Here is a 15,227-nt window from a genome sequence, read left to right as displayed (position 1 = left end):
TATATATATATATATATGTATATATATAAATGTTTGTGTTGAGAAGTCCCTAAGGGAGGGACACAGAGGACGATCAGTGAATCCCGAACAACCTTTGCTTTTCTTTCTATCGCTGCACAATATAGAGTAATAAGAATATAGAGTATAAGAATATTGTTGTTGAATATTGTTTTTGAATTGTGTGTAAAGTTTTGTGTATGTGCTGACAGCCTTGTAAGGTGAGACAATAGGTGCAGACAACTTGTACAGACTGTTGTTTTTTTGGCCAAAAGCAACCAGAAAGGGGAAAACTGCCCAAGCAAGTGTGGAGGTTTCAGAAAGTAGGGGATCAAGTGTGGAAGGAAGAAGCAGGTTTAGGAACAGAGGATGCCATGAGATCATTATTTTTCAGACATATATTTTTAGTCTTAGGAATGAATCTGGCCTCATGGTAAAGCAACTGATTTCAGATTGGCCAAGTATGTCGGTGAAGGAATTTAATTCTAAAGCTTTGGAGAGGGATGCTGCAGGTTGCTTTGATATCAAGGGAGCATTATCAGCAGTGCTTACAACATTGTAACCCCCTGGATGCTAGACCCCGAGATTACACAGAAGAATTTAGACAGTGGGGCCATGGGGTTAGAGGTGAGAGAATGGGTGCTGAACCTTCTATGGGAATTAATGGGATACTGACCAAAACTTACAATACACCTCCACTTCCCATTTCTGACATTGTTACTGATCACGTACTGTTGCACCACTCATTTAGGATCATTCCCTCACGTCCTGTGAATTTGTTAGGTAGAGATCTGATAGGAATTTTAGAAATAGAAATATTTCTGACTCAAAGAGGGGGAGTTTTTGTAAAATCACCAGTTTTTTCAGGATGAGGTCTTCCCTTCATTTCCACCAGAACACCCTGTATGGGCTAAAGACAGTTTAGATGTGGGATACATTCCCTGTACCCCTTATAAAGCTAGGATAAAACCTGGAGCCACTCCCATCTACCACAAACAATATACTCTTTCCCGAGAAAAGGAAGAAGGTATAGCTCCATTGTGGAACGATTTCTAAACCAAGGAATCTTGAAACCAGTCATTTCCCCTTATAATACACCAGTGAACCCAGTTTAAAAGAGTGATGGGTCCTACAGGTTTGTACAGGACCTTAGAGACCTTAAATAATCTTGTGGTTCCAATAGCACCCATCGTACCTGATGTGCCATCTCTCATTACCTCAATACCTGCTGATGCAGAGTGTTTTACTGTAATAGATTTGACAAATGCTTATTTTTCCGTCCCAGTTGACGAAGAGACACAACTACTACTAGTCTTCTCTTTTAGGGGACGCCAGTTAACCTGGTGTCGCTTGCCCCAAGGCTACATAGACTCACCTGCAGTCTACTCTATAGCACTCCAGGCTACCTTGCAGTCATGGGCTCCCAGTCATGGTTCCGTCCTCCTCTAGTACGTAGATGACCTACTGGTGTGTAGCTCCTCCCAGGGTGCCTGTGAAAAGGATTCTGCTTTATTGTTAGACCATTTAGCCAAATCAGTCACAAAAGAGCTGCTGCTCTCATGGGTCTGCCCCGCCCATGTACAAAAAAGGGAAATGCTGACATTCTTAGGTATGATTGGTTACTGCCGCCAATGGATACCAGACTGCTCCTATTATGACAACATAATTAGACAAGCCACTGTGCCTAACAGCCCTGATTTTGTAAAATGGTGTGAGGAAATGGATAATGCTTTTGTGTATTTTAAAACTGCTATGGTGACAGCCCCTGGGTTAGGACTACCTGATTGTTGTAAACCTTTTCACTTGTTTGCGAGGGACAACTGTAAAACCATGGCTGGAGTCCTCGCACAAGAGCATGGGGGTAAGCTGAGACCTGTGGCCTTCTTTTCTAGAGTAGTCCCGGTTCTGGTACAGGGCAGGGCCTTGGCCTCCTGTGCCTTGGCTGTAGAAATGGCAACATCTTTTACACTGGGTCACCCTACAGAACTACACACTACCCACCAGGTTGTATTCTTGTTAAAAAATCTCAATACACAACACATGTCTGCACAAAGGCTCAGTGGATATGAAGTTATCCTTATGAGCAATCCTTCACTGACAATAAGGTACAGCTCTCCCACCTCAGGTCCAGCCCCAATTTTGAATGCCTTACTTGGCATTAAAGGAGAATCAAATGAGCTGGTTCCACAACATGACTGTATAAACATTGTACATCAGGACCTCACTGAGAAAGGATCTTTTCTCCACCCCAATAGAAGGAGCACAGACTGTTTTTGTAGATGGATCCTGTTCTCGTCCTGATAATAACACTTTTCATACTGGATATGCAGTAGTGCAGCTACCAGAGAAAGTCATAGAGGCCCGGCCAATACTTTTTCAGTCCGCCCAGGCTGCAGAGCTCATTGCTCTTACTAGGGCATGTCAGCTTTTTGAGAATCAAGAGGTAAACATTTACACTGACTCCAAATATGCCTATGGTGTTGTACATGACTTTGGTATAATCTGGCAGAGAAAGGGTTACGTTACTGCTGACGGGAAAGCCATTTCTCATTCTTCATTAGTGACACAGCTCCTAGAAGCAATCACACTACCAGCTAAAATTGCTATCATTCATTGTAAGGCACATACTTCAAGCAGTGATGACATTTGTAGGGATAATGCACTAGCAGATGCAACAGCAAAACAAGCTGCTCTCACTGTTCCAGCCCTTTTGCAAATGCCGCCCCTCATACCTCCCACACTCCCTTGGGATCAAATCCTGTTGGATCTACAGGCCCTAGCCTCACCTGAGGATCTCTCTTACTGGCAGAGACAGGGTTTGACACTGAATCCCGAGACGGGACTCATTGCCAAAGGGGGACACCAGGCATACCAAAAGCAAGTGCCCCATTGTTTATTTCCCAATATCATGGAGTGGGACATAGGAGATGGAAAGTCACTGCTGAAGCTTCAGCATAGGATTTTTTCATTCTAGATCTTAAATGATTGTGCCAGACTTTTGTATCACGATGTATTGAATGCATCAGAAACAACATAAGTAGTAGTAGTAGTAGTGGTGATTCGCCAGTTAAACCAGAGTAAGAAGTAAGACTTCCCTTTCAGCCCTCCTACTACAGTGGTTGCAGTGACCAGAACAGCAGTCCTGACAGAACAATCTGGAGCCTGGATCCATGCTGAGAGGATAAAGAAAGTACCCCAAAGAGCCATGAAGCAAGACACAGACAAAGGAGGTGAAATAAAGCCTCAAAGAGCGAGTGAAGAAGGAGATAAAGACTCTGAACATGATGACCATACTTCTCTCACCACAGACTTCTGGGAAAACCTTGTGCCTACTTGCTGACACTGATAGTGTTCTTGCCCACATGCCCACATGGATCATCACTAACTGTATTTACCACCCTAAGGACTTGGGAATCATCATGCCTATATGTAGTTCATCCCCAGTCAATATGACCCATACAAAAACACTAGAAAGATAGAGGAGAGAATTTAAGCCTAAACATTCCACTTCCTTTTCTAACAAAATGTTGTTGCTCCAGTTTAAGTACTTATATGCTCGGAAATCAGGCTATGACAAGTGTTGGGTGTGTAGTAAGCTGCATCCTAGCACAGCGAGGATCCCCTTGCTTGTTATTCCCCTGAACATAACCCCATTTTAAATGGTACTCCCCCGATGACTATAACCAATATATCAGCCATGCACATGAATGACACTATCACTTCTCAAGCGATTGGCAGGAGTCACTTCCCAGATTGGTGTTTCAAGTTGGGAAGTATATCAAACAAGGGTCAAAAGTTGTGTCACAAGTCACGATTCAATATATCCCTGAACTGAGACTTGTTCAATATATCCCTGAACCGAGATCTGATCCAGAGATTATTTCAACGTTGTATTCTTTTATTTTGTCCAATAACCCTATAGGACAAGTCCTCAATTTTTTGACATTGGCAAGTCTCTCAGAAGGTGTCCAGAGCATTGTAGGCCTGCGACCCTTTTCTTTGAGTAACAATAACTACATATGCTGTGGGCTGGTATGTTACCCATGGATCCCAGTTAAAGCTCGGGGGTGGTGCTATTTGGCCTCAGTGGTCCCAGTGATGGGAGTAATAGGGGGTGACCAAGAGAGTTATTTTTTAATCAGGACAAGGTTTGGTCATGGTTCCCCTCCTGCACAGGATGGGGAATTGAGTTAATCAACAGGCTAAATAATTATTCTAAAATTATAGATGAGATAATGGAGAAGAACTCAGTTGATATTAAGTTTTTGAGTATTGAACAGAGATCAATTCGTAAGCAATTAGAGGTCCATGAATTGGCCATCGAATCCATGAGTGCTGCATTGACAGGAATTTGTGAAATGACGGAAGATTATGAATGTTGCACCTGGTTTCATAATACAAGTTTTGAGGTACCAGATTATTATGATATAATTGATAAACATAGAAAAGAAGTGACTGAGCTACAAGCTGAAGCCAGAGATATAGCCAAGGATGGATGGAACCCTTTCAAGGAATTGGGGAATGTTGGTGATTTCTTTGGCTCCATCTTTTTATGGTTTAAAAAAGTAGGAATATTGATTTTGATGGGTAAGTCATTTTTCCTTATTGCTTATGCTTTTCTTAAAGTTACCATATGTATCTGCAGTAGAGTTTCATTAAAGGATAAAGTTACAAGAAAGCTGTTAAGACAGAATGATGAAATCACTTTGTGATTTAAGAGGGGATTGAAGGGACAGCAAGGGTTAAAATATAGTCTGAACTATTATTATAAGCTTATGTAACAGGAACAAATGCAGTTCTGCTTTTTTACTACGGTAATAGATCACCGCCATTTGCGCAGTTTCCTGTTGTTTTGCTAATATGTTTATAAATAATAATCCCCGTGTAGTTTATTAGAGGAAATCTCGCTAATGAAGCCATGTCTGGCTGTGTGGGGCAGCTGGGCATATGCCGCTGCCAGTGGACATTGTAGAAAGGTTTAACTGCTCATTCTAAAGGTATTAGTTCCACCTGAATCTGCTCAGCAGTCTAAAGAGTACAAATTGCCAGTCCTGGCTTGAAGGCCTTTTTTTCTGTATTGACTGTGCGTAGAAGCCTGCAGCTGCAATTCTGATGTTTTTGGGAATCCTGTGACCTAAACCTCTCTCCTTCTTTTATTGTGCTCTGATAATCTCACTTGAACATTCTAAAGTGACTGGCATACAATTCATTTCACGCCACAAAGTGTTAAGAATCCCATCCTGAAATATGAGATGTTAGCCCACTGAGCTGCCTGGGGGTCATCACCCACCTCCCAGGGGTGAAGGGGTGCTACACCAAATTATAGAGGTAAAAAAGGGAAAGGATCAACAGATGAAAGTATAAGAAACTCTCCTATCTATAAGCAGTAGTTGGTGATGCCATTTGTTATTTGTAGTACTCTCATATAATCCACTTTGTATTCATTGGAGGAGTATCCAGTCACAAATTAAAGGAAATATCGACATACAGTATATAAGAAAACTCAAATCTCAGAGATACATTGTAATCTATATTTAATCCCAACTGTCAAATAAATATTGTTCCCAAATGAAATATAACTCATCAACTAGAGATCTCTTAAACGGATTGTGATGTCACATGAAGGGTACAGTCATGTGCATTCTTTGATTACTGTTGATTTTCTTAGACTAAGTTTTTTTTTTTTTTATTATATACTGTAAATGTAATATGTGTGCAAAAGAAGCTTGTAAGTGGCACATTTATGGGTACTGTGTTGTTATCCTATGCTTCTGTAGTCAATGGTTGCATTGCGGGGGGGGGGGGGCTTCCATCTATGGTGACTGTCTGTCTCTTAAACATAGTGAGGGGAATTTATCAAGACTGAAGCAGACATAAACTGGAGCAGATGTGCATAGCAACCAATCAGATTCTCTCTTCAGTTTGTCCAGTTAAGATTTGAGAATGAAAGAGAGAAGCCGATTGGCTGCCATGCACATCTGCTCCAGTTTAGTTTTTGTCTGCTTCAGTTGTTACAAATTCCCCACACTGTATTTAGGTTTGGTTAGCATTCACCAATGGGCCACATCATGGTGATGTCAAATGGCATGTCTCTAAAGAAGGTGGGGGGGGGGGTTACAGCACTGGAATACTTTGAGGAGTGTAAAAACAGTAGTCATGGGCCTATCATATTCTCAACTCTGAATTGCAACAAATGTGAAGGGCATATCAGAGAAAAAGAGTATATGCTAAGGTTAAGTAGGTTGTCAGATAAGCTTTGCTCACACGTGTAGTAGAGTACCTGTTATCCTTTTTTCTTACAACCATCTAAAAAGACTGTGTTACTTATATTGAAATTATCTACAACTGTTACCAGAACGTGTTGCAGAAGTAAATTGTTTTATTTACTATGAAGTGCTGTCCTGATGCATGTTACTCTAAAAACTGTGCATCTCCGTAACAAAAAAGCATCTGTTTTTATGTTCACACATTTTCTACTAAGTAAGACTTGACTGAGAGTGGATGCGACAATAAGCTCTGACTGACCTGCAGACAAGTGCCCTTGGAGCAACCTAAAGGGTGCTAATCCAAGTAACACATTTATTATTATATCTTTACTTTATCTATCATATAATGAAACATTGCCTGTAATGTAAAAGAAGCAATAAGTTGTCAGCATGCCCCGAGACATTTGGCCTTTGTGTGTTTAATTTTTATACGATGAGCTAGACTGCCTGTTCTATTTCAGTTTGTTCTTCCCAAGCCAATATAAATACTAGAATGTTAGGAGTGCTATTCTGCTTTTTTACATTTTAATTAACTGGTTATTTAATTGTGTTATGTTGTGCTGCCACCTGAGATTCCAAGCTATAGGTTATATGTTTGTCAACTGTTACAATGCCAAATGTCTGCTGGCACCGGTTGTAATCCTCCATCTTAGGCTCCTGCTCAAGCCCATGCAGTTCATCATCAATTATGCTTGTGAAGTCTTCAGTAAAGGAGTAAACTTCATACTACATTTCCATTGGCAGTTATATAATTTGGCTAACCAGGATCCACATCCTGACAAATGGTACAGAACTACAGTACATGTAACAGCATGTTAGAAGGTGTTACCCTGCTTTTTCTACTTGAGTAAACTAGTTATTTATAGCTTGACATGCTTAACAGTTCATTCATTAAATTGTTAGTAGTGAAACTTGCACAACCATAGACAGGGGCAATACATAGAATTCTCTTAACTAAGCTATCCAGCAGAACATGTATGAAAAGAACAATCAATACAAGGAGGATTGTAATCTTGTAGCACAAAATGAAATGGCAAACCAGCTTCTATGGATTTGACTTGTGGGCACATATTTACTGTCACAAAGAGCTTATACATCATTGCATCAATTACCCACATTTCTCCTGCTTCAACTCATATGGTAGAACTGTCATATTTTTGCCCATGTGTTCTTATAAGAATGTATCCATGTGTTACAAAAGTCTCATTATGACACAGCTGTTAGGAAAAATTACTTAATATTGGTGAAAATAGACAAAAGCCGATGTGAAAACTTTACACTTGGTAAGGTTACAAGAGAGAATGTATGTTCAAACATTAAAATGAGGTCAACCTGAGCATACAGTTGAACTGTTGAATCTCTGTAATTGGTCAGCCTGCATGAAGTTCAATAAACCAGTCTAATTTTAGAAACCAGGAACAGATGCAAGTAGCAATACAGAGCCAACAACAGTGGGTTACCTTATGTGAAGCATATTTCAATTAATTCTTAAGTTCCACTAGGCATAGTTTGTGAGGCACAATGATAATAATGTGATGTTTTAGGCACTGTGGTCAATTGCACAACGATCTGGCTGCTGCATTAAGTTTATGAGATGTGATGTTAAAGATAAAGGCCATGGTTAGAGCTCTATTGATTATACAATAATATGTACAGTAGGTAAAAGGAGAATATTTATTTTATTGTTTTGCACAGAAAGTCGATGGTAAATGCATTTAAACAATGTTTCATTATTGTAATTAGGGTATATTATTTTCGTCCCCTCTTCAATCCATGCATCTTAATATTAAGGCCCCTTTCACATGGGCTTTTCGTTCTGGTCCACCTGTCAGATTTTCAGGTGGACCTGATTAGAAGCCCAACGCTTGTGTATGGACAGCTGGGTCTAAAGTGACGGGTGTCAGTTTACATTCAGTTACCCCTGGCTCCGGCCAGGTCCAAAAAGCCAAACAGATTGGACATTCATTTTGCCGGACTTGATTGTATTGGAGCGGTTGTAACTGGATGTAAATGAATGCCAGTCTGTTTAGATCAGGCTGCCTATACACTAACATGGGTCTGGTAATGTCAGTTTCGTCCTCCATCGCAAGATAGAGAAAAGAACTGCACAGACACGGATGTCACATCGTGACATAGATGCCCTTGCAAAGATCCACTCCTGATTGAACCGTGTGAAAGGGGCCTAAAATACCAGATTTGCAACAGTCCTGTTCTGGCAAGAAGTAACAGTAAACCTCCCTAATAGGGGCATAGATGGCAATAAAACAATGTCAGAGACTCTAACCCTTTTACATTAAATAAAACGTTTTGGCTGAAGCTAGGTTAATTGGGTTTGTTGAAAATCAATATTTACATTTTTAGTAGATATGGGTGCATTTTAGTTACTCACGACCTGGGCTTTTTTTTTTTTTTCTCAAGAGCCTAAATAAAATAAAATATCTAGTCCCCAAAGTCTCACACATTTAACCATGTATTAAACATAATGGTTTTTATGCGGCAATCAGACAGAGTAATCAGAAAGGACAATATTACCACAGCCAGAATCAGTGCTGCATTGCCAGAGAACTCCTCTTAAAAGGGGGTGCAATGTTAACAGAGAAATAGCACTACCTTACATCCAATTCTACCATACTGAACATGTTGCAGAGATGCCATGTTGAATACTGTTACTAATGTAAACTGTTTCACAGGTGCTGTATTGCAATATGTTGTGCTGCTGAGGGGGCATGCTCCAGTATGCCATGCTACTGAGGTGACACGTGGCACATGCACCATACTGTCATACTACATGATGCCATATACTATGTTACCAAGTTTGCCATGTTGCCATATAACATAGTAAAACAGGTTTGATTTTACTATATACCATAATACACCCCACGCCATACAAATATTTTTTTCCTATGTGCATTACTTTATATTGGGTCATTGCTACATTACTATGACCCATCAGATAAACTGAATTGTGGGTATGATCAAACATAGATGTAAAAAGTGGTGTGGTATGTAGCATCCAACAAGCATTATACTAACAATATAAATGTCAGCATTTTACTAACAATATAGCTTTCTTAGGCAGCAATATCTTTCCCTCCCACTAGTCAGCAGTATAAACCCCATGCTGTGCAATATATACCCCTCCACTCCTTATTTACTCCATATCCAGCAATACATAACCCCATTTAGTAACATTCACCTCCCATCCAGCAATACATGTCAACAGTAAACAGTAAACACTCAACCACCAGCCAGTAGTATATACACCCAGGTGGCAGCATATACCTATGATACTACCAATCTTCAAGCTAATAGGATGATCTTTGACTAAATCCCAATGTATCCTTAGCAGTCTGTCCCCCAACATTTTCAGCACCTTCCTAAAACAAGGAGTTCTTCCTGTTCCTCCCTCTTCAGTCCCAGCAGTGATCATCAGTGGGATTTGGCACTCGGTGTGCACCATTCTTCAGTACAGTGTTGATTTTCTTGCATTTCTGTTTAATTTCAAAGCATTTGACATCCTACTAGACTGCATACAGTATGTGGTATATGCCCGCCCCTGCTTTACTTTCACAATAGCCAATTAGGAGTGAAGAGCAGGCTAATGCATGACTAAATGCGCCATGTTGACACAGTGTTGTGGCCCCTACCGCTTGCTGATGGTCAGTCAGATGTTGTAATGTGGATAAGGGAAGAAGGTTCAAGTCAGATGTTGTAAAATTAGTTGTTAGTACTGGGGTCCCAGAACCAGGTGCTTCTAACTGACACTCCTAAGCTTAGACTTACCGTGTACTACCCTGCCCTCAGTACTGAATGGGGTTCCTGACATTACTGACTGACAGGGGATGATGGGGTAAGATTCCATGTCCTTGGGATATTATTGCCCTAAGAAGCACTATACATCCTTATTTGGTATTAACCCAGAGGGGGTAGGGAATGACAACCCCTAAATCTCCTGAACAGCGTGAAAGTAGGAGCTTGCTCTACTATAACAAAGGTCTAATCAATCCAGCAAAGCAAATGTACGCCCCCACTATAACAAAGCACTAACAGAGTGGATTAAATGAAATGTTCTAAACTTATCACTAATACGAAGCTGGCTGGAAATTGATGTATGGATATTTTAATCCATATGTACAAAACAACAGCGAAATGAAAATGATCCAGTAAACCATCTCACCAAAAGAACAATCACTAAGGGGTCTATTCACAAAGCAGCCGAAGGATCTAGCCGTAACTTCGGCCGATCCTTCGGCTAGCTTCGGCCCCAGGACCCCTTCGGTTCAGTAGAACCGAAGGGCTGCTGCACGGGCTATTCACTATAGCCCGTACAGCCCCCGAACTTGGCCGTGCGGCTCAGTCGAGCCAAACGCATATGCCTCGGCTCGGATGAGCCACGCTGAAAGCCGAAGCTGGCCGGCCGACAGCCTGTTTCTGACAGCTGGGCGGAGCCAGCCGTGATGTTACGGCTGGATCCGGCCACTTGCAGAGAGATCAGCGCCCCTGGTTACCAGCTAACCAGGGACACTGATCTCCAGACAGCCTAACTCTCCCGGGCGCTCCGGGAGTCTCTCGCTCCCGGCCGCCAAGGAGAGATACGCTGCTTTTTCTTTTTATTTCTTTATTCTGACACGGAGCCGGAGTTCTCCATCAAGTCCACCACTACTGATTGACAGCAGCAGAGGGCAGGCACAATAGCTAGTTTGCTATTGGCTATTGTAAATTGAAATAGCCAATAGGAATCTAGCAATGCATTCCTATGGCCAACATTTTTTTTTTCTATTCTGACACGACTCCGTGTCAGAATAAAGAAAAAAAAAGAAAAAGCAGTGTTTTTCTCCCGGAAAAACACTCCCGGAGCGCTCGGGAGAGTTTTTTTTTTTCTTTTTTTTGATGGCAGCAGAACCACCGGCCAATAGAAAACAGTTGGGCGAAGCTAGCTGTCACTGCTAGCTCCGCACAATCGTTTTCTATTTGAAGCCACCCGATGTACGGCTGATTTCAGCCGATATACGGCTGAAATCAGCCGTACCAGCCTGAAGTGAATAGCCGAACAGCTTTCGGCTCACTTCGCTTTAGGTCGGTCATTCACTTGACTGTTTACGGCAGCTTAGTGAATAAACCCCTAAGTAAACTTCTTACACCAAAAAATGCTTCAGACTATCCTGGCACCTCATTGACAAAACATATGACAGGTGTACAAAATCAAGAAGAAAATTTAAGCTATTTCCAAAACCCATAAATCATACGTGCAGTTTTTGCAAAGCAGAAACACTACAGGTATTGCTCTCTGATCTAACGCTTCATTCAGAATTCCATTAAGTGGCAAGCAATTCCCAAGAAAGATGCAGATAATATACATTGACATATGATGTGGCAATTCTATTCCATAATCAAAGATAAGATCTCCAGAAGACAGGCATGTAGTGTTGGGAACAGGGACATAGGTATTAGTGTGCTTTTCACTCAGTTCAACCTTACAAACAATTTTCAGCAGCCATGACCATGACATTGCCTTTCTGGAGAAGTAGCCAACTCTATTACAGAGATACAATCCTATCAACTCTTACATCTCTTATGTTAACATTTTATACAATACCACTGGTAGCGTTAGTCCAGTGTCTAACACACAGTAAAGGGCAACAAATAATGTAGAGCAGGGTTTTCTTATGTCTCAAGGTCACTTATATTGACCAGATAATTTAATGTTTACAAACAAACTTTTCCCTATTTCTCCAAAGAACACAGCTTAGTATGCATTAAAAAGTGCCAATTCTGCATTCATCACCCTTTTCCTTCATGTTTGCAGCGAAACAGATCTGTGCTACATAACTGAAAAATAAATGTTTAATAATCTATTTAAAAATAGTACAAAGTGTTCAAGTGGAGTTCCCAAAATATTTCACACAACATTCATTCGATTGGGTTATAATGTGAACCAAGCACCATATACTGGGTGGCAGGGAATCTTTGCAATAGCAAATTGATATTTGAAACCGTTAGTATATTGAACACTGATTAGCCCTGATCCACAGTTTCCAAACATAAATAATAGCTTATAGCTCGGGCTACAGAAACTGCAAGAAATGTATAACTGATAAGTTGTTATGAGTTACTGCAAAAGGTACTGACCTGTGTTTCATATTAGTACAGCTTTTTATATATGTGTATTGTTCTGTCCTGACAGTAGCACTTGAACATTCTTTTTTTTCATGGCTTACAGGTCTATAGTGGATGCATTTTACACACATATATATATATATAAGGCAGAGTAAAACCAAAATAAAACCAAACACTTATTAAAATGATAAATTTCATTTAAACATATTTTTAAATAAAAATAATAAAAATTAGACTCTATAAACAAAAGGTTCTAGAATGCTAACAATGTAAATCTACATGCAGGGTAATTGATAGCAAATATTTATACTTTATTAATAACACCAATAATTCCTTTCTGGATTCAGGCTAACCTTTTGCAAAAAAATCAATAGAGATTTGAAGTCTGTAGGATTCCTTGACCTCGGTCATCTCTTAATGAATAATTGAAATCATTATTGGTATGCTATGGAAGCCAGTTGTCAGTGCAAATAAAAGTTTATTTGCTATACTCTGTTAAACATTCTGACAGAAAACACAATTTATTGTTCTTTGACTGTGGTACTGTTTAGTTCTTCAAGGGTTGAAACTGCTACATCTGAGTCTGACTTTGACAAGCAGTGCAGAGCTGCAACTATTGGGAACTACGTTCCCTTGTCTACTTGTAGATCGAGGAAAATTATTATGTGAAGCCAGTATTATTAAAGGTCTCAGTTGGCCACTTAAATGTCGCAAATACATCACATCACAGCAGTTACTTTAACAGTACTGATCCACTCTCACTGATACACTCTCTGTAATGTTGAATCCCACTAATTGGGAACCGTAATGCATAGACAATGACAGTCTCTGATTTGCCACATTAATTTTCCATCCCTGGTTTTCTTGAACCCCTCTACATAGTATAAATGATCATCACATATGCAGTCCTCTAGAAAATATCAGCATTTTGTATTTTCAGTTAAGAAAGGGAAAATGATCCATCAGGACTTCCATGCATAAGAGCCCGCAATACACATCTGTAACGTGACAGCCAATAACTACTACACTCATGTGAGACTTTTATTTTTTTACTAAGATAAAGGCCATATGTTTTGATAAAACATTTCACAGCACAAGGATACATAGACATCACAAAGCAGAAGAGATGATACATATCAGATGATTAGCTCAACTGATTCTATTAGCGGTGAAGAAAAAAAATGACCACTGTAGAAGCTATATGACATACAGTTAAGGGAATAAAGAAAAAAAGATTGACATCTTAAAAGGCTTCATATCCACTTTTAATAACAGCAAAATAAATGAGAAGCGAAGATCAAAAAACTGAAAATCTTGCTCTCCTGCCTCTATAGATACATAGCTGATCTTGCCAAAAGATTAACTTTCGCTGAGCCACTCAGAGAATATTTGGCTTCAAAAGAGTACCAGGTTCTCTGGGATCATATTTGGACATTCACACTGCCCTGGTATTTTAATGAATAAAACTCACAGAGTGAGAAAGTTTTTAACAAATACTTATCCTGCTTCCCTATTTGAAAGGGATGTATATCAGAAACCTATGCCTAAAAATAAACCTATACTTGTCAAGCTAACGAACTGTTAAATTGCCTATCATCAATTTGGGAACATACATATGTTAACTTGTAATATGCACATAATAAGGTTTCACCCTGATGGAACAGTGGACCCCTTTTGTACTTATAGGAAGCTGTGAGCACATGTGCCTTTTATTCCTTTATATACTACTTTCTTAAGAAATATTCTCCCTATCATGAGTGTTGCAGCGCCAAGATCCTGATCGATTAAGCCTAGAAAATATAGTCATTCCCCGCTGCTTAATTTCTCTTAAAAGAAATCAGAAACATTGCAAGGCGATGCTTAAAGCACTAAAATTAAAACAGTTAACAATAAAAGCAATAGGTAACTGAGATGAGTGTATGAGAGTAATCACAACCAGTGATGCTGAGCATCTTCTTACCTTCAGCCTGGGCTCCCAAAAGGAGGATGAGGGAGATCAAGATTACAGGGTGGACATTGAGACCAAGAGACTCGCATATTCCACGGGCCAGCATGATAAAGCCCCAGACTCTGAAGATACCAGGATTAGCAAGGGTAGTTGAGCAAGATTTCCAGCTCAGCTCCGCACATCCAGTGAAAGATGTCTGGGGGTGAGATTCACAAGGATTCATTCATGTGAGCAACTCTCCTGGTGTGGCTATTGATTAAAGGGGAAGAGGAAACAGAGGCACAGCAATGCACAGAGAGGTCTCTGTGCTTGTTTATGAAAAGAATGCTACTGTACTGAAATGGAGAAGGAGGGAGTGAGACAAGGCAGCGTAATAAAAGAGAGAGAGAGAAAGAGGGCAGACAGGGAGTAGAGACACTGGGAAAGAGAGAGCGGAGACAACAGCCACACACAGAGAGAAGAGTGAATAGCAAATTAAAGTAAACAGCATTGATCAACAAAGAGGGATGACACTAGTGAATTAATGTGCAGCGAGAGGAGATTTAAAAGAAAAGACAGAAAACAATTAAACAAAAATCTTCAGTACCAACCTAATGTGTCAGACTGTGTGTTGTGCTCTGGTAGGCTGCTGCTAGGAAGCATTCATATTATATTATCCAAGGCAACACACTAAGAGAATGCAAGCAGAAAGTGCTACAAGGCACAGACACATTGATGGGGAGGCATGCATTAGAAACTGCAGAGGGAAGCGTGCAGTAGGACAAAGTAAAAATAGACGATAGCATCAAAGTATAGATTTATCCACTCATTCATTAGGTTTTATAGCAATAGTACGTTCATCCACTCAACTATTAGGTTTTATAGGAAGCTTATGTTCATCCACTCAACCATTAGGTTTT

At 40.2% G+C, this 15,227-nt stretch overlaps 1 protein-coding gene across 2 annotated transcripts in view; it reads right to left on the bottom strand.

The window, feature by feature from the left end:
• Positions 1 to 15,025, bottom strand: part of SEZ6L (seizure related 6 homolog like) — a 309,976-nt gene extending 294,951 nt beyond the window's left edge. Inside the window, exons 1-2 of one of the 2 annotated variants that reach the window (XM_018564635.1) lie at positions 14,919 to 15,025; positions 14,341 to 14,524 (exon numbers count right to left, since the gene is read on the bottom strand). In XM_018564635.1, the coding sequence (XP_018420137.1) occupies positions 14,341 to 14,434 (94 nt within the window). In that variant the 5' untranslated portion in view covers positions 14,435 to 14,524; positions 14,919 to 15,025. Of the gene's footprint in view, positions 1 to 14,340; positions 14,748 to 14,918 lie in introns of those variants that run through there. The other variant, XM_018564634.1, reaches the window with a different exon arrangement.
• Between the last annotated feature and the right edge of the window lie 202 nt (positions 15,026 to 15,227).

The sequence above is a fragment of the Nanorana parkeri genome, unplaced genomic scaffold (genome assembly GCF_000935625.1).
Source record: "Nanorana parkeri isolate BGI_ZX_2015 unplaced genomic scaffold, ASM93562v1 scaffold767, whole genome shotgun sequence".
In the NCBI taxonomy this organism is placed as follows: domain Eukaryota; kingdom Metazoa; phylum Chordata; class Amphibia; order Anura; family Dicroglossidae; genus Nanorana; species Nanorana parkeri.
The sequence above is the reverse complement of the archived record's forward strand: the minus strand, read 5'-3'. Positions and strand labels throughout refer to the sequence as shown.